The 20,277-nt window shown below is 41.5% G+C and overlaps 1 protein-coding gene across 1 annotated transcript; it reads left to right on the plus strand.

Annotated features, from left to right (window-relative positions):
* The first annotated feature begins 1,301 nt into the window (after window positions 1-1,301).
* On the plus strand, window positions 1,302-19,984 carry rftn2 (raftlin family member 2). Its single transcript, XM_029458425.1, has 9 exons — window positions 1,302-1,741; window positions 11,550-11,730; window positions 13,902-14,010; window positions 14,553-14,731; window positions 15,957-16,174; window positions 16,948-17,054; window positions 17,212-17,315; window positions 17,428-17,517; window positions 18,605-19,984. The coding sequence occupies exons 1-9, from the start codon at window positions 1,603-1,605 to the stop codon at window positions 18,798-18,800; spliced, it is 1,323 nt and encodes a 440-aa protein (XP_029314285.1). The 5' UTR covers window positions 1,302-1,602; the 3' UTR covers window positions 18,801-19,984.
* Window positions 19,985-20,277: the final 293 nt, after the last annotated feature.

The raw sequence follows: 20,277 nt of genomic DNA on the forward strand, positions 1-20,277 counted from the left end.
ACTGTAGATACTGAATAGCTTGTGCATAATATGTAATACATTATTACTTAAGTACAGTACTAGATTAAATGTACTTAGTTACTGTCCACCTCCGGTCACTTTGCACTTCATATGCATTTACCAATGCTTTCGCTGCTAAACACACTTTTATGTGCATCTTTCCGTCACTAACGAGGGACTTCAGATGGAGCGTGCACTCTGCCGCCTGCTGAGCATCAGCCTTCAACTCTGTACTCGTAATGGTCTTAAGTGGAAATCATAGAGAGACAGAGGTCAGAGGTCAGCAGTATTAAAGTGAGTGTGTGTATGTTTGTGTGTGTGTGGACCCCACAATTGGGGGTGGAAATGCAGGCCTCATGAGGGTGGGAAACAAGACTGTGTGTGTGTGTGTGTGTTGTGCGGGGGTCACTGGCCCGACCTCGCTGTTTGATGCCACATGGTCCGGATGTCCTTACAGATTCATTAGATAACGTAAGAACAGTCAAACAGAAAACGAGGCAGCAGTCAGAGTGTTAAGTTACAAAAGCTAGAAATGAAGAAAGTAGATCCTCACAGTCGGCCGTGAGCGCGGTGATAAATGCTCTCTGATTGAATTACTCGTTGGTAATTAAGGTCAGTGAAAGAGAAGAGCGGGCAGATGGCCGACAGCAGTGTAGACAGAAAGGAATATTTTGTGATTGTTGTCCAACATTTTGTCCAAAGTGAGCTTCAGATCCTTCACTAATACCACACTGTGAAAATACTCCAAGTACAAGTAAAAGTCCTGCATGCAAAACTTTACTGAAGTAAAGGTTTGTATTCCGTCGATCTCCATCTAGCTTTAATGCTCCACTGGAACTACCTGTTCATATGAGGTGTGCTGCAACTCGTCCTTTAAAACTAAACTAATTACATCTACATACTTTAACTTAAATAACATTTTCAATGCAGGACTGTTACTTATTTTTACAGAATCAGAATTGGTAGGAATTTAAGGAATTAAATTTCTGCATATTTAAACACAGTAATGGAAATATAAATGGAAAAGTAAGAGCAAATATTGAAGAAATATTATAACATTTAACAAATATCAAAAACTGTTATAAAATGTATATTTTAAAAGAAATGGTGTACAAGTAACATAAATATGCAAAAATACAATAATTGACAAATATCTACAGTATATATGAATTAAATGAGTTTTAAAGAGTAGTATTGTGCAGAAACGTGCAGAACTGTCAGAGGAAGTATTGATCTGAAAGTACTTCCGGTATCTTATTTTGAAATGTAGACCGGAAGTGGTTCGATCCTTGCCGGCTTGATTGTGGAGGAAACTTTTTTGCTCCAGAGAGAGAGAGCGGCTCCTCCTCTCCACGCTTCAGACCTGCGTCCACATCAGCGGGACACTTTGTGCACAAACCCCCGCTTCATGAAAACACTTTGAACTCCTGTGCTCCTGTGTTTCCTGTTACCTGTGAGCACGAGGAGGGATTACCGGGGAGCACGGGGGAGGTGATGGAGCGGTCCCGGTAAAGTTGAAGCCTCAAGATACATCTGTCTGTCCGGCTTCCTCCGGTGCTCCTACCGCGCTCAGCGAGCGGCTGCATCCCCGCCTCGGAGGCCATGGGCTGCGGCTTGCGGAAACTGGAAGACCCGGAGGACAGCAGCCCCGGGAAGATCTACTCCACCCTGAAGAGACCACAAGTGGAGACCAAAGCAGAGACGGTGTACGAGTATGTGCTGCTGGACTTCAGCCTGGAAGGTGAGATCTTTCATTATAGCACCACGTTGTGACATTGTGTCTATTTATACAGATTAAACTCCAAAACCTGGAGGCAAGGTGCGAAACAAAGTGTTGAAACGATCAGAAATAACCGATTAATCGGAATAATCGCTTAAATCCTTAATTCGGGTGGAGCTGAAATGATTAGTTGATTAATCGATCAACAGAAAGTTACTAAGCAACTCTTTTTGAAAACTCTTTCATTCATTTCTGTCTTTTTTTTAAATAAACAAATAATAAATATGTTCTTGTTCCAGACTTTTTTACATTTAATATATTTTTGATATTTAGTTTGAAGATGTTTTAAAGTGACCGTAAACGATTAGTTTATTATTCGATATGTCGAGGGAACCATCGATGAATTATGTTTCATTATTTAAATATAAAAGCCAGAAGATTTCCATCTTCTCCGCTGTGAAGGTTTGACTCTCCTTTTTATTTGATATCATTGTGAGTTCAACATCTTTGTAAGGCGTCACCTTCGGACCTTTGGACATTGTGATGACATTTCACAGAACAATCATTTAGTTTATCAGCTAAATAATCAGCAGTGTAACGGATAATGAAAATAATCATTAGTTGCCAGCCTTGCCGTTGGCCCCTCTTAATAAATATAATGATATTTAGCATTAACCGTGTTCATAAAGCCGCCTTCTTTTGACTAAACCCTCCCTCTTTGTTTATTTGGCCTTTAAAGTGCTCTTTAACAGCAGACCCCCTGTTGACGCTAGTTTTATTAGAACATAGTATCACACGGGGGCTGTGTTATCCCGTTAATGTGTTTTTAAATTTCAATATATTTAATTTTAAAGCCATTTCAAGGTTCACGTGTGTAACATTACAGCATCGAGGCTAACTGTGGACTTCTCCTAGCAACAGGGCGGTTCGTTCAGCGTATCTAGAAATAGGTCACACAAGGTTGTTTTTTTTCCTGCCTTCTTCCCTTGGCACAAATCCACACACACACACACACACACACACACACACACACCCTGTACCATGTGGTAGGCATGAAGCAGAGAGATATCCACCTGCTGTGATATGAAATCTAATTTGAACATGTGTGATAATCTCAGATGGCCGAGAGGTTGCCTTTTTTTCCCCGGGGATAATCCCGTCATCTGGTCCTCAGACGGGCCGTTGTGACTGTGACCTATTTGGAAGGAAATGGTGATTAAGTTCTGAATGGGGGCCGAGCATGTAAACAGCAGGCCAGCACCGTAATGAATCGGGGAGGAAAGTGCTGCTTTCCAAATCAGGAAGGTCAGGGAAGTGATGACTTCAGGGTTGTCCAACACTCGGCATGGATCCAGTTCTGTCTGCATGAGATCCAATCATGTGGACACAAACTAACGAGGATTTTCATTGTTGGCTAACAAACCTTCGCCTATAAAGAGGCAGAAAGTAGTGAAGAAATGGCCGTCACATCTCTTCAAATGTCTTGTTTTCGTCACACCAACAGTCCCAACCCAACAATGTTTAATTTAGTGTCAGAAGACTAAAGTTTTGTACAAACCGACGACCTCTGGAAGTGAGAAGTCCATGCAGAAGAGCCTTACACCTGCATTCTCTCTAATAACCAGCAGGGGGCGACTCCACTGGTTGCAGTAAGAAGTCAGATTGTATAGAAGTCTACGAGAAAATGATCCAACTTCTTGATTTATTACCTCAATAACATTTTCCTGATGAGTTTATGTCTCAATCCTCAGCAAGTCCTCTTCAACACATGATGCTCGTTTAGTAACTTATGGAAACATTTAGACGGAAAAAAGCAGCGTCTGCTTTAGGGCGGGGCTACCTGTGATGGACAGAATCATACATAATTACTCAACATTTAGATAAATATGAGCATCAGATCAGAATCTAATAATATTAAAAGACTCTAATAATATTAAAAGACTCTAATAATATTAATTATAGGATCTATAGGCGCCCGATCTAATCACGATCGTTTTGATTTTTGATGTGCGAACGCTGCATGTGGGTGTTTTGGGATTTTTCCCGGGAGCACTTTGATTCTTCGTGCCTGTCATCTGCAGGGAGTCATGGGTTCTGCTCAGACAGACTTATAAATACAGTACTTCAGACAGCGTGTGTGTGTGAGTCATATATTGTGTCTTGATCCACCTTAAACAAACAGTAATTAGAATACATCTCTCTTTTGTAAACAGACGTTTTAAAGACATTTCCGGGATGTAAACTTGAAAAGCTTGTCTTGAGTTTGAGAGATCGACTGTGTGTTCCTCTTGTGCTCTTCAAATGTAAGACTTTTTCAACTGTAAATGATCAAACCCGCCTAAATGTGGTCACTTGCATGATCCCTGCACACGTGGCTCAAGTCTTTGAAGCCTAATATATTCTCAAAAACAGCTCAAAAAAAAGATGAATCCGACACATTAGATGCATTTTTACCAAGTAAATAATACAAATGGCATGTTTCATGTTCAGGCTGTCTTCCTGGTTTTGTTTGATATTCCCTGAGTTGAGATGTGTGAGTCTACATCTCTCTCAAAGTGTGAAGGCTCCATAATTGGCGCAGCTAAAGACAAACCGGAGTGATGCCAATCTGTAGTAGTGCAGTCTGGTGATGAGTTTCCTTTGTGCCAAATGAAAACTGGACTCACAAAAAGCCCAAATGTTCCAGTAAGTGTGAGTTCTCCTGCAGATTGTCACTGAACACGCGACTCTGCAGGTTCACGTCCCTCCGTGATGCAGAGGATGTGTGATCTGCTCCCAAATTAACTCAAGGTGTTCTTCTCACCTCGCAGAAGCAGCCGAGTCAGGTTAAACATTAAAACACCCAGTGACTGAAGGTTCCTGGAAATGTTTAATCAACACAAAGAACTATGCAATACAGGATTTGGTATGTGGTAAAGATGTCCACGCGGGACTGGACTAATCTAATGTCTTGATTCGAGCTGCACTGATTAGTCGACTAATGGAACTCACTATCAACACTATTAATTGTTTGAGTCATTTTCATGCAAAGATGTTAGAAAGATTTTTCAGCATCTCAAATATGGAAACTTCCTGTTTCTCTGTTTCATATCATATTAAAGAGACAAAACAAGACACTTAAACTGACCGAACGATTAATCTCTCGTCTTGAAGCTCCATGTTGGCGTGTGGACACTGATTTTAACCCTGAATTGGCCGCATGGCGCCTGATCAGTGATCTTCTGGACGTTTGGATCGCTGGTTCTCTGGCAGTTGGAGAAGTTCTACGGTCGGATTTCAAACATGTTGTGTCTGATTATAAATCTGAACTTGGCTGCAGAAGAGACTCACTGTCTGCGTCTTCACACTCCTGCACATTCTGCTTCTTTGTTTCTGTTTTTGCACAAATGATTTCTCTTTTGTAATCGACATCGAGGACGCAGCCCTGTGGTTTGAATTAACTTTATTATCTTTGGACAAAACAAGACACAGAAATGAAACGACGTACAAGGCGAAGACATTTGCTTGGTGTCTGTCCAGCTCTAATGGGCTGATTGAGTTTGTGGACGGAGGTGGGAAGTCGTCTGCTGTGTTTTGTAAAGTGACACATCTGTCGGTACATTCCTGACGAGCACCTGGACAACAGCTGCCTCACAGTTTGGAGACGTCTGCATATCTTCTTCGGATCCTGTTGAGCTGCTTTTATCTGATGATATTTGTTGAGACGTGTTCCAGCACCTGAAACACGTCTTTCACCAGAAAGTGTGCAGAACTCTGCAAAGACCCTGAACACTGCAGTTCATAGTAACCAGGATCCTCACACCACTCCTCTGGCATGGCTTCTCCTTCAAACGATGAAGTGTTTCTGGGGCACACACACACACACACACACACACACACACACACACCTCAGTGAGCTTGGCCTGGTTGAGACTGCTGGATGTGGAGGCCTGCAGCCAGAAGCAGCACATCAAAGTCCCTCCTGGCTAATACTTCACTGAGCTCATTACTGATGTGGACTCTTTATATAGGTATTGATCTTTTCACTGCAAACGGCTCATTGTGTTCCTTACTTTAAGAGCTCAGGACGGTAAACAGCTTCTGTGTTCGCTGACTTGAAGAATGATACGAATACGAATCCAGCAACATTTGAAAATGCGTCTTTTTGTGTGTTTGTTTTGGTCTTCAGATCCAAACTACTCGTGTTTTTATCCCACCTGAAAGATCTTAAGAACTGAGAGGATGAATATTTTAATTAGAATGTAAAATAGTGCCGCAGCTAAAATCTAGCAACAAATGTTGTTTATATATATTTGTTGTTTGTATATTTATATATAAGTTTATATGTTTTTGCATGTTTTATATTTGCTTTTTTTTGTATATTTGTTTATAAGATATTAATGATCTCAGATCAGTATGAATTATAACTTTGGTAAACTTTTAACTTTTCATCTAGCGCCATTTGTAACCAAACTGCAAAACTACTGATGTTCCCATTGATTGATGTTACTTGATTAATGAAATATATAGTAAATACATACACAGTATTCAAGCGTCTTTGAGTTATTAGAAAAGCGCTATACAAGTATTATTATTATTATTTTCATTATTAGTACTAAAATTCATCAGGATGTCGCACAAGTCACATGACTTATTCCCATTGCGGTCCTGAAGCCTCAGCTTTATTTTGTGTTTAGAGATAATTAGCACAAGTTATTAACACAGTAAAGTAGGAAGGTGAACATGGTTAGCATGCTAACGTTAGCCACTGGGCGTAACTACGGCCTTACAGAGCCGCTAGCATGACTGTAGTCTTGTTATGAAAACAACCTGATATTCTGCAACATTTCCTCTTGCTATGAATGACTTCCTGCATGAACCCTGAAGCTGGAGAACAGAGTCCGGAGAACAGAGTCCGGAGAACAGAGTCCGGAGAACAGAGTCCGGAGAACAGAGTCCGGAGAACAGAGTCCGGAGAACAGAGTCCGGAGAACAGAGTCCGGAGAACAGAGTCCAGAGAACAGAGTCCAGAGAACAGAGTCCAGAGAACAGAGTCCAGAGAACAGAGTCCAGAGAAGAAACGCAACATTTCCTCTATGAATGACTTCCTGCATGAACCCTGAAGCCTGAGGACAGAGGAGGTCCCTACAGACTAACAGCTCTGGCCTTCCATCGTGTACTGCAGAGACTTGAAGGATGCACAGCGACAGTTTCAGGACTAGATGAACAAATGATACAAAGGGTGGAGAGACGGCTTAACCTGAAGTGACGTGTATTAATCGCTGGTTGAATTGAGGCGAACGCGGTTGAAGAAAATGTGGGAGGAATCGCAACCTCCTTCCAATCCATGTAGAGACGGCAGCTGATCTGCGGAGATGTGTTCTGACCTACCTAAGCATCGATTCCCTGTCCTGGTTGTAAGAGGGTATCTCTGCCTCACAGGGCTCCTCGTTATTTCCAGGGATGAGTGCAATTTTCTGTAATCTCTGTCTAATCTGGGAATCCAATAGCACATGGGGATTATTTCAGATTAAAGTACTTTCATTATTACATTTAGAGGAGATTTGAAGGGCAGTGCATAGGCAATACAAACCTGGCAACTCTCACTCAATAATGGATTATATTCCAGTCTGTAGAGGAGTTTTGGTTAGCAGAATGTGGCTAATGTTGAGCTGAGATGTTAAACGTCTTCTCTAGTCATCACTCGTTGGTCGCTTTTGAGTTTCAACTCGTTGTTTAGCTGTCCGGCCCACAGCTTTACTGTTCTGGTTCGCTCTCACCGCTCTCGTGGTGTCATTTGTACACAACCTGCTCAGCAGCAAGCAGCAGACGAAACATCTAGAGACTAGCTGGTGGACACTGTGCAGCATTCAGCAGCTGAAGAGAAGCTTTCCTCAGGAGGTGGAGACCAAAACAGCTAAAAGACACACATGAATATAATGTTGCTCTAGAACTGCTGGATGTACAACAACAAGTTCCTCGTGGTCCCATTACTTAAAGGACGATTGAGAAGGATTTGTTATTCGCCGTTTGTAAACACAACATTTAAAGTCTGCTCAGTGAGGGGGTCACGGTGCTCGCCGGCGGGTGAAAACCAACCTCAGATTCACTCTCGTTTTGGAACGACCTTCGTCCTTTACGCCTTCGCTGTATTTGCGTTCCTCTTGAATGCGTGCTTACTATCTGGAACACTGTCACCACATTTCTATAGAGGTTGACGCCCAAAAAAAGGTCTCGAACGCAGCAAAATAAGGAAATCCAACAGGGGGCTAGAGGGTACCTGCAGATACACGCGTCTAGTGATAATTGAGAGGGATACATTGTTTTTGTACATGTTTGGATGGATTTGGAGCAAGAAGATGCAAAGGAACAGTTTATATCTTCTTTTAAATGAGCTGAATTGATTTTATTGAGACATAACTGCCAGTGATGGAGGCTGTGCTGCCATTCTGGGAGTCAGACATTCCCAACATCTCAGCCTGGGAGGCTGACGTGACTGGAGTTTCCTACTGTAACGATGTGCAGTGAATGTGGCGTTGTACCTGTCACTGTGAGCCTTCACTGAGCTGCTCGTTCTTCTAGTGTTACTCTTGTTTTCTCGACTCCTTGTTGCCAGGCAGCTTTCTCCTTTTCACACCTTCTCTCACATTCACTCACTGGCTCATAAAATCCATCTTGTAATCGCTGTTTGGCTCCTTCCTCCCTCCTTCGCCTCCCATTCTCTCAGCTCTCACCCCTCTCTGTGCCCTCTTATTGCACAACTCCTCTTCAGCCCCTAAACCCCCCCCTCACTGCCTCTTTCCAGCTCCCACCCCTGCTTCTTCCTCCCCCCTCCTTTTCTTTTTTTTACCCTCTTTGCTAGTCTACCCTTCTTCCTCCCCTTCTCCTCATTTTTTCTCACACACAGCGCTGAACAGAGGCCTCAGTGTGCGGCTTGACGGGGCGAATGGCAGCAGGATGGGGGGGGGGGGGTGAGGACAGGACTGAAAGCAGGAGAGGAGATGAGCAAAAAGGCTGCAACAAAAGCTTTGGTTGGAGGTGTGTGTGCATGACATCATGGTCCTCCCGGGTGCCGTTATCTCAGCGTGGTCAGCTGTGTTGTCAGCGTGACCCTGCAGACGTTGACTTCTTCCTCTCAAGCTACAGAAAGTCGTCTCTGGCGCTGCAACATGTACATGCCCGTGTTAAATATAAATCCAAGTGTTCGGAGTGGGCTTTAAACCCACAGGAATGCCAGTGAACTGTAGCTGTGTTTGCCCGGCCCCCCCCGCTTTAGTGGTTTCATTGAGGTTGTGGTGGTCTTTAGTCTCATAATGGAACCAGCCAGACAAACCATTGAGAGGCTGCAGTGATCTCAGCTGTGGACGGGTCTCCCCTCTGGGGTGTTTGTTCGTGAGAATGTGGGGGGTTGTAGTGAGGAATGCTTCCTCTCTCGCGCACACACACACACACACACACTCACTCCAAATGCGTTAAATGGACTTTGTGTGCGTGAGTGTGTTTTCATGGGGGCACCGAGCCAAGCCCCTCTGTGAACAGCCACTCTTTGTGGACACAGGAAGTATGGTGATGGTCACAGGGACTTCCAGCCAAAGGGTTCAAGAAAAACAACACAAGACTCGACCAGCAACACAGAAACATCTCCTGACAACACGGTGAAGCAATGGAAAACAAGTGAACAGAAATGAGAGATGACTAAACTAGATGACAAACCTTTTGAAAATGCGTCGGGAGCTCCTGCTCAGTCCTCTAAAGTTGTTTAAAGTATTCACAACATGCATCTATATACAGAACACACACAGTGAGAGTACAGGACTGTAGAAGGATGACTTGTGCACATTTAGAGTCATAAATGCATTAAAAAAGAAAACGTGTCAAGTCGGATCTCCGTCGGGTGAAGATGTAGTAAATAGATACTAAATACAGTGTGTGTGTGTGTGTGTGTGTGTGTGTGTGTGTGTGTGTCATTAAAGCAGTGTACCACTTCAGACATCACAGCTGGAGGAGCAGCTCTAATAATATGTATAGAGTTTGTGTGAGTGTGCTTTTTATATTTTTATATATATATATATATATATATATATATATATATATATATATATATATATATTATTTTTATATATATTTATTTATTTTATATATATATATATATATATATATATATATATATATATATATATATATATATATATAAAAATAACCTTTACGTAAGCGCGTGGTGATGTGGTGTTTCCCTCAACATGCCCGGGTTGCTGCTTGTTGTTTTTATGTCTTTGAAGCCGTCAGACACAGCTGGACGCGGGACATTAAAACTCTCAGACCGAGCGGCAGCCGGCTCGTTTTAGTTTCCAGATCCACAACATCTTCATAATGTTGCAGGAGGCTCGATGTAAAGGAGTTGGTGTCGTTTTCAGACACCGGAGGATTTGTGTTCACTGTATATGTGGAAGTGTGTGTGTGGGTTTAATGAATGGTTCCATATGTGACTATAACTTACTATAAATAGCATCTTCTTTGATGCTGGACTAAAATACAGTAGAGAACTGATATTAAAATAAGAGATGCGCTCCATCTTCAACATCTGTATTCGTGTGTGTGTGTGTGTGTGTGTGTGTGTGTGTGTGTGTGTGTGTGTGTGTGTGTGTGTGTGTGTGTGTGTGTGTGTCAGCTGCATCTGTGGAAAAGTGATGTTTAAGTCATTATACAGGAAGGAAAAGAAAACTTTCCCTGGCAGCGTGCATGGTTTTGGATGGCGGACAGATAAATCTTTTCCTCACCATTGCATTGCATTTTCCACGGCTGGTAACTGAGCTTTCTCCGCTCTGGAAAAACTCCGGTCTTGTGTTGTATTGTTTTCCCAACAAGTGAGAATTTATTTGTCAATCTTTAAGATTTACAAGCAAAAATGCCAAATATTTGCTGTTTCCAGCTTCTTAAATGTGAAGATTTTCTGTTGTGTTACGTTTGTGTTTTGGGGCTGTTGAGATGGAGGATGATAATTATTATAATAATAATAATAATAATAATAATAATAACTTTATTTGTATAGCACCTTTCATACAAGAATTGCAGCCCAAAGTGCTTCACAGCAAAAACATAACAATTAGTAGAAGATGAGAATAAGATCATTTACAGAACAATAATCACATGTTGATGTAAATGAGTCTGAAGTACCATTATAACAATAGCAGAATTAAAATAGTATAAAATAACATTAGACTTCATGCCTAGGATGGGGAGGTTCAGGACAGGACCGAACATTTACCGTCACGTCACCGTACTTTAACTAAGCTGAAGGAGTAAGCCCAATTCTGAAACTCTAAACTGACAAAAACATTTTGTTTTGCAGGATTCCAAAAATAGTTTCTATGCATGAGAACACGGACAAACATGTTTTTGTGTAGTGGAGCCACAACATTAAGTTCATTTCTTATGTCAGTCGATCACATTATAAAGCTTTTCATTGACACCAGTTCACAGGCCGTGACTGTAACTAAGTTTTAAAAGTTCCCAGAATCCAAGTTTCTGTCTTCAAATGTATTGTTTTGTATAATCCAGAACTCAGACATTCAGTTTGTGATCATGTATTACAAAGAAAAGCTGGAAGCAGTGAATGTTTGGCCTTTTTCTCAAAGAGATGATATCTTAAATCACCCTGTAAGTCACAAACTCATCAGAAAATGCTTGTTTTGTACAATTGTGGTGTTTGGAGGACGAACATAAGAGCATCTTGAGGTTCCACATTCGGGGGGGGGGGGGGGCCTGAAATGCATGTGGCATTAACCTTTAGAAACCAGCTAGAACGCTTTACAGACTTGTTTTCCTACCGATTATTTCTCCGTCCATGCAGGAAGCCGTCCAACGGTGCAGTATGTGGCTTCACTTTCCGAGTTGCCCCAGGCCCTGCAGCCCTACTACACGCAAGGCTACGTCCTGACCGCCTTGCACCCCATCATCCTGTCTGTGGGCCGAACCCGCTCACTCCCCTTCAGCCTGCTGTACCGCGCCATCATGGCCCGTCCCAGACCCAGGTACACAAGTCCTAACCCTCTGTTAAACCTTAAACCTAAAGGGAACATTTTACTTGCCCCTTTTTGAAATGACCCTTACTTTGAAGTGTTTTCTTCTTTTCATCATTTGAAAGTACACACACACACACACACACACACACACACACACACACACACACACACACACACACACACACACACACACACACACACACACAGTCAGGGTTAGGTTGCAGCCTGGTACATATACAATTGTATCATCTGCATAGAAATGGACATTGAAGTACTGATTAGACACTGATTGACAAAAAACCTTAAAAAAACTTAAATATTGGAAATGTTCACATTTTCCAGCCTTCTAAAAGTGAAGATGAGCTTGAGTTGTGGTGGCACGAAGGACAAGACAAGAAATACTGGATACATTCATCATTTAAGGACTGTAAGATGCTTATAAAATACTGAATACTTTCACTTTTGTAGGACTCCACAATCCTTAAATAAGTGAAATATTGGATATTTTCACCGTTCAGATGTATAAAAATCCCTAAAATAATTGAAATATTAGACACTTTCACTTCTTTAAGCCTCCAAAATTCTTTAAATGAAATGTCGGATACTTTAAACTCTTTAGGGCTGTGAATACATGAAATATTGGCTATATGAGCATGTGTTAGAGTGGAGCCAGTGACATATAATACTGTATTATCTGCATAAAAATGGACATTGAAGTACTGATCAAGAAGAATAATGTTATTTATGAATAATGTGAATTGTAATGGCCCAAGAATAGACCCCTGTGGCACCCCATGTATGATGGTAAGTGGGCTTAACTTCTCCTTATATGATAGAAATAGCTCCAAAGACTGTAGTTTAAGTAATGATCGACCGTATCAAATGCTTTTAAGAGGTCAATAAAGATTCCTGTACACATTGTGAGTCCCCTCCCACTATGTGCCCACTACTTCACCTCCATCTAGTAAATGGATGAATGATGGATGAAGTCATCTGCATATTTAATGCAGAGCTCTGGTAGGAGGTCAGACTGGCGCGCCTGGAGGAGACTATGTTTTGGTTTGACTTACGTCTACCATGATTTCTATTGGCTATAAATCCACCCGACAACAAGGAGGAAGCATCTCTGATCTCCCCGTTACTATGATGAGGATCTTTATTTCACAGGATGGCAGTAGAGCCGAATTAATAGTAGTAGCGGAAAATACTTTACTTAAGTGCAATTCTGAGGTACTTTTACTGCACTTGAGTATTTAAATGTTATGCTACTTATATATTCCACTTTCATAAAATGTGATGCAGCGCTATAGATGTAACTCTCAGCAGAATATAAAGTAGTTAAAATGTGCTCCACCTGCTGTAATTATGATGCTTTTATTTATATATATATATATATATATATATATATATTAATATATATTTATTATTATATATATATATTTATTATTATTTATTATTATATATATTAATAATATATATATTAATAATATATGTGAAAGCATCATAATAATATGATAATATAACTCTCAAAGGGACTATTTTACCCAACAAGTACTTTACTTTATTACTTAATGTACATTTTTCTGTTCTTTTACTTATTAAGTGAAATCTTGAGTATAAGACTTGTATGTGTTTTTACAGAGCTGTAATTTTACTTAAATATTAAATAAAGAGTACTTCTTCTAGGGCTGTCGACTAAGATTTCTTTAGTCTATTTGTCATTTCCAAGACATTTATGAGCACATTTCTAAACACAAGATTTAAAGTGATGATTCTTGTGGAGGAACAGTTTTACAGATCTGTCAGTAAGTGTGTGTCCACTAATTGATTCGTCAACAAACTCTTATGAGTTTTATGCTTTCATGTTGAAAAATGCACGATGTTGTGTACGAACTGTTCTCACTTCAGTTGCCTAAATGGTTGTTTACCCTTTGTGTTAATTGCTCAGACAGTAGGTGGGAGCCGCCCCCTGCGGAGTCTAAATGATTTATGTGTTGGTGTCTGCAGCTCTGTGACAATTACAAGTGAACTATGAACCCTCCAGCTGGGCACTAATCCAGGAACTCCCCACGGACCTGAACGGCTTTAACGTCAAACGCTGTTACTGCTGAACTTGTCTCACTGGGTGTGTGTGTGTGTGTGTGTGTGTGTGTGTGTGTGTGTGTGTGTGTGTGTTTCAGTAAGCAGATGGCGTCCATGTGTTACAGTGTGCCGATGTTGAAGGTGGAGGAGTGGCCGTTACCTGGAGAGTCGCTGACGGGCGACACGGTCCGAGCGCTCATCGACAGGGTCAGTGAGATTCACTCGTTCAGTGGTTCCCACCTGGGGGGTCAGCTGCCCCCTCCCAGATACACAACAGGGCTCACCAGATGATTGATTCAAGCAATAAATGAATAATTCTATATACTTCCATCCCTTCAGACCTCTACACTCCCTCTAATAAGTGAAATACTGGATACTTTCACATTTTCAGCCTCTAAGAAGTTTACAATAAGTGAAACATTGAATACGTTCACCTCTTGTATGACTCTAAAACCATTACTGACGTGAAATAATTGATATTTTCACCTTTTCAGGATTCTAACAATCTTAAAATAAGTAGAATAAAGCTTTTGAGGCCTAAAATAATTTAAATATTGGATCATTTCACCTCATCAAGGCTGTAAAGTTCTTAGAATAAATCAAATGTAGGATATGTTCACATTGTCAGGACCTGAAGGTGCTTAAAATACTATTAAAATACTATTAAAATACTAAACCTATTCTTCATTCCCTTGAATACGTTATAATATCGGACACGGTGTCTGACTCTGGGTTTGTCTGCCCGGCAGGTGAACAGCAGTGCCCGGGGGGCGTTCGATTCGTTGGCTCAGTCCCTCCAGCAGGTGAGCGGGATCACTAACGGCAGGGTGCACAGTCCGAAGAGGGGCTGTCGCTCCCCTCCGCGCACCCCCCCTCGTACTCCGCCCGGAGACGCAGAGCTGGAAGAAAACACCTACAGTCTGCCTGTGTGAGCGCACTCTTTATCTCAGAGCTGAACACGTCTTTGCTCCTCACGCACTGCAACATACAAAATCTATTTGTGCAGATACAGTTAGGTTTATAAATCTTAAAATAACGTTTAATCTTTATTATTTACAAAAAAAGAAGAAATGAAAACATTACGTTACATATATATATATATATATTATATATATATATTTTTAATATATATTTTATTATTTTTATATGAGAGAGAGATAGAAGAGATAGAGGATAGGAGGGAGGGATATAGATAGGAGGGAGGGAGGAGGGAGGGAGAAGAGAAGAGGGAGGTGAGGAGAGAGAGAGGAGGGAGTGAGAGAGAGGAGGGAGGGAGAGAGAGCTAGAGAGAGAGTGGAGGTGAGAGGAGAGAGAGATGAGAGAGAGAGAGAGAGAGACGGAGGGAGAGAGAGGATAAGGGGAGAGAGGAGAGAGATAGAGAGAGAGGAGCGAGAGAGAGAGAGAGAGAGCGGGAGGGAGAGAAGAGAGAGAGAGAGAGAGGGGAGGGAGACGAGAGAGATCGAGAAGAGAGGGAGGGAGAGAGAGAGGGAGAGATAGATAAGGAGGAGATAGAGAGAGAGAGAATTATGAAGAGTAGAGGAGATAGAGAGTAGAGAGAGAGGCGAGGAGAGAGAGAGATTAGGAGTAGAGAGGAGAGAGAGATAGCGGGAGGATATGAGAGATAGAGGAGGTATAGGAGAGAGAGGAGAGATAAGAGATAGATATAGAGAGATATAGAGAGGAGAGAAGTGAGTGGGAGAGAGGAGAGAGAGAGAGATATAGAGATCGATAGAGATAGGTTATGAGAGATATATGATGTATATATGAGGGAGATAGTTTTATTTATTAGAGTATATATATATTATATATATATTATTTATATTCTATATAATTGTATTTATATATATATATATTTATTTATTTATATATATATATATATATATATATATATATATATATATATATATGATATATATTTGTCGTGAAACTTTCAAATCACTTATTTTTACAGTTTAATTTATTATATTTAATTTTTGTCATTTTGGCAATTGGTTTTTATATAAAACATGCCTTTCACAGCCGGTTGTGGCTTCAGAGAGTTACCATTTGTATTAATAATCTAAATCTGATGTTTTCAAATTAATGTAGTAAAAACTTGAAGAGTAACGAACCTCAACATGTATCCCCCCCCCCCCCCCCCCACCCACCTCCAGACTTGAGGTGCTGGTCTTCTTCCACGCCTGGGCTCCGGGCTGCGCTCCTCTGGACTCCCTGGCCTGTCAGTACCACCAGGGGGCGCTCTCTATGCGCGTGTCCAGGAAGGGTCAGGTGGTCAGCTCGCTGGAAGCTGATTGGCTGGAGCTGACTGCTGCTTATTACCGCAAAGGCTGGTCGTTGGTGGACTCCTTCGTCTACTGGGACACCCCTAAAGGTGGGCTTCATGTGGGAGCGGAAACATCACGACTTCACAGAACCACGCGTGTCTTTAAATGTCTTGTTTTTGTTCACCCAAAGGTCCAAATACCCCAAAATATTTACATCTAATGATGTTTCTGTGATCGATTCATCAAGCGTCAAGCTTTCAGCTTCACTTCATGCATTAGCTCTTATTTCTATAGTGTCAAAAGTCACTAAATCTGTCTGTGCAGTTAAAAGTGAAGAAGAAGAAGAAGAAGAAGAAGGAGGAGGAGGAGGAGGAGGAGGAGGAGGAGGAGGAGGAGGAGGAGGAGGAGGAGGAGGAGGAGGAGGAGAAGGAGGAGAAGGAGGAGAAGGAGGAGAAGTTCTTCCTCTACATCTTCCATTATTATATTTTCTCATAAAACGGTGATTCACACAAACACTCAGTCACTTCCTGTTTGGGCTCCGCTCTCCCGCTGCCTCTATATTTGGAGCCGTCTTCCCGACCTCGGTGACCTCACTTCCTGTTCCTCTGCAGCAGACATCATCCGTGGAACTCAGAGGCCTGAAATAAATGGACACACACATTCACACACAGCAGCGACAAGAACTCCACACAGAGTTGAACCTATTTCTGATAACTGGGTCATTATCCACGATGACGTCGTCACGGTTTCCTCTGCAGTCTCTCAGCACTGAAGACATTTGCTGTGTCGTTCATTTTCACGTGACGGCGTTATAAATGAGGGTTATTGTATATGATGATAAAACGTGACGATATAAACGTTTATGCACATTTTGTTTCAGGCGAGCCCGTGCCCAGATCGCTGGAGGGACTGTTCGTGTATGAAGAGAGAAGCACCGCTCCGCCTGCCAACGACACCATCGTCGTAGAGCAGTGGACTGTCATCGAGGTGTGTGTGTGTGTGTGTGTGTGTGTGTGTTATACTGATCGTGCATGGCCTCATTCTGACACACGCAACTTCATGTGAAATGAAAGTGCAGAATCAGGCCGTGTGGTTCCTGGATTGTGAGGTGAGTGGCTCTCATGTGTGTGTGTTCTACACGCAGGGCTCCAGTGTGAAGACGGACTACGGGCCTCTGCTTCACACGCTGGCTGAGTTTGGTTGGCTGCTCACCTGTGTGCTGCCCACTCCCATCATCCGTCACGACAGGTACGTGTGACTCTAACTCAGACTGCTCTGTAATGAAGCCGGCTCTGCTTTAAGATAACTGTGTGTGTGTGTGTGTGTGTGTGTGTGTGCGTGTGTGTGTGTGCGTGTGCAGTGACGGGAATCTGGCCACCAAGCAGGTTGTGTTCCTCCAGCGGCCGGTCAGAGGTCAGGCAGCCGGGCAGGTGAGAGGAGAGAAGTGGGGGCTGAGGAGAGCCGCACAGATTATTAGAATATTTTACAACATCCGTCTAAATTTCCCTCGGGATTAATAAAGTATCTATCTAAAACAAAAGGGATACAAATAGTAGTATTTTATAGAATAAATATGTATAGATGATATAAATATATATACAGAAATAAATTAACAAACGAATAATAAAAGAAAATGCTTTATTTTTTGTCTTTATATTTTCACATTTATATATTTTATTATAATATTTTATATATTTCTCTTTTATATTACATTTTTTAATTTATCTATTTATTATTTTATTATTCTTTTACAGATTTATTGATTTTATGACTCGACAATGAAGTTATCAAAACGTAGTGACAGATTATACAGCTTCACTATTAAAGAGAGACTCGGGAGTGAACTTAAACATTTAGAAATATATACTAAAATAAATTCTCATCTTGATGCATGTTAACATTTATGTTAATGAGCTGTCGACCAACATACTACTCTAATAAACATTACCTTCTGTGTTCTACCTTCTTACTCCTCATATTCACATTACCACTAATTATTACTCAAAGATTAGTTTTTGTGCTGCTATGGCAACTATTAATTAATTAATTAATTATTAATTATCATCTATTCACGGAGGACAAAGGAGAAGATCCGCGTGGAGCTGCAGGGAACAGATATGAACGTGGCTGCACTGCCCCCTGGTGGACAAAGTGGAAGCTGCACTTCTAGTTTTACTTTAGTTTTAAAATTCAATTAAGAATACATCAGAAATAAAAAGGGATTGTTTAATTCGATAAAGAGAATTTGTATTCGTTATGTTCCTGATACTTTTGTACTATAACTTAGGTAAGATAGTACCTTTACTTGCAACACTGGGGTCTTACCGCATCACTGCTTGTATTTCAGTCACATCTGAGTACTTCACTGCCTTTGAACCAATCGATGGATCTAACTCGTGTCTGTGTCCCTCCGCCTCGTGTCTGTGTCCCTCCGCCTCGTGTCTGTGTCCCTCCGCCTCGTGTCTGTGTCCCTCCGCCTCGTGTCTGTGTCCCCTCCGCCTCGTGTCTGTGTCCCTCCGCCTCCTGCAGGCTCTGAGCGCGCACAGCGACGTGTCCAGCCGCTCTGTGAGTCGAGCGGTCAGCAGCCCCGTCCCTCCAGAGGAGCTGTCTCCGACGGCCGGAGGCATCGGGGGCTTCCCGGTGTTCGGAGGGGGGTATCCCAGCGCCCTGTCCCACCTGGAGGAGGGCGGCTTTGAGCAGGAAGAGGGCAAAGCTGAAGTCACCTGTATGTGAGCAGCAGACTGACGCGGAGGATCGTCCCACAGACTGATGATCGTCCCACAGACTGATGATCGTCCCACAGACTGATGATCCGCCGGCACGTTTATGACATCCTTCATTTTAACTTTAATGTAGAAGAACGCGGCACTTTAAAAATGTTTTTAATTAAGCCATAGTGAGAATGAGGTTTATTTAGATCTGTCACGTCCATGGGAGAAACTTAACACGGATTTAAATCCTCTTTTTGTTAAAGGGATGTCCACCTGTGGTGAGTTCAGGAGCCCGTGGGGATTATCACAACACTATGAAACAGTTTCTGCACATGTTGGAAACCTGCTGGTGAAATGACTTTGTTTTCACATGGTGTTATAATTCTTAATCCCCCCCTCATCGTTTTTTAATCACCCCTTCAGTGTTTCAAATGAAAAGCTCCTCGTGTAGCCTGAGGCAGGATGTGGATCTGCATCAGGGACATGTGGTACGAACATTTGTATTTCTGGTGCTACGAGTAACTTTCAGTGTAACTGGAGAAATCATGAGTAGATTTTAAAATATGTAATATTTCCATCCGCCATGATATTAGTGCAAATTGCTGCTTCAGTGTTTATGGTACGGGCACTTCATCTCTGAGTGAAGCGTTCAGAATAATATTCATTTAAACTATGATCAACCAATATATATTTTTTAAAGGGGAACTCCACCGATTTTACACTCGAGTGTCAGTTTAATGAAAATCTGGAGTCAACACAGCCGAATCTGACCGCGGTGGAGTTGCATTGTGGGTAATGTAGGCACCAGGTTCAGACCAGGAAGAATTATTTGTGGAATCTTTTTTAAAGACTCCGATTTTTATACTTTTATTATAAAAACTATTAGAGAAAATGTCATCGGTGGAGTCCTTAATACTATGAAAGGGAGTGTTTTTTAAAGACACAATGCTGGTGTGTGTGTGTGTGTGTGTATATATCTTAGATTTTAGTATTCATTGGGCTTCAGCTAATTGTGATGCATGTTACTTTTGCATTTTGGGGGAAGGGATCAAATGTGGCAAATGTATTTGAAGTGTTCCAGTAATGTACATCGTCCATGTTTTAAATGCATTTTACATCATGATTTACTAAATGTCAGTATTAATATTCCAGCCTTGAGTTGTACATTTTGCTTTTTTTATTGTATTAAACATTTATTTCAGTGTTCATGACTCATCCTGACGTTAAGTTTCACAGAAACACTAATGAACATTAACGAGCGCTGCACCGGATGTCATTTAACCTTCAAATGTCTGTCGTCACCCTAAATATAAATGAAGTGATATCAGATTAGAAGATTTTAGATGGACACTCAGTTATTGGAAATGTTTGTATCACTAGTCAAACAATCCTACGCAGAAAACACTGGAATCTGATTTTTACACAGTATAATATTAATTATAATCTTTATCTGCAACAGAAAGTTTAAACAACGAATAGACGATAATAAAGTCCACCAC

This window comes from Cottoperca gobio, chromosome 21, assembly GCF_900634415.1.
Source record: "Cottoperca gobio chromosome 21, fCotGob3.1, whole genome shotgun sequence".
NCBI lineage: Eukaryota > Metazoa > Chordata > Actinopteri > Perciformes > Bovichtidae > Cottoperca > Cottoperca gobio.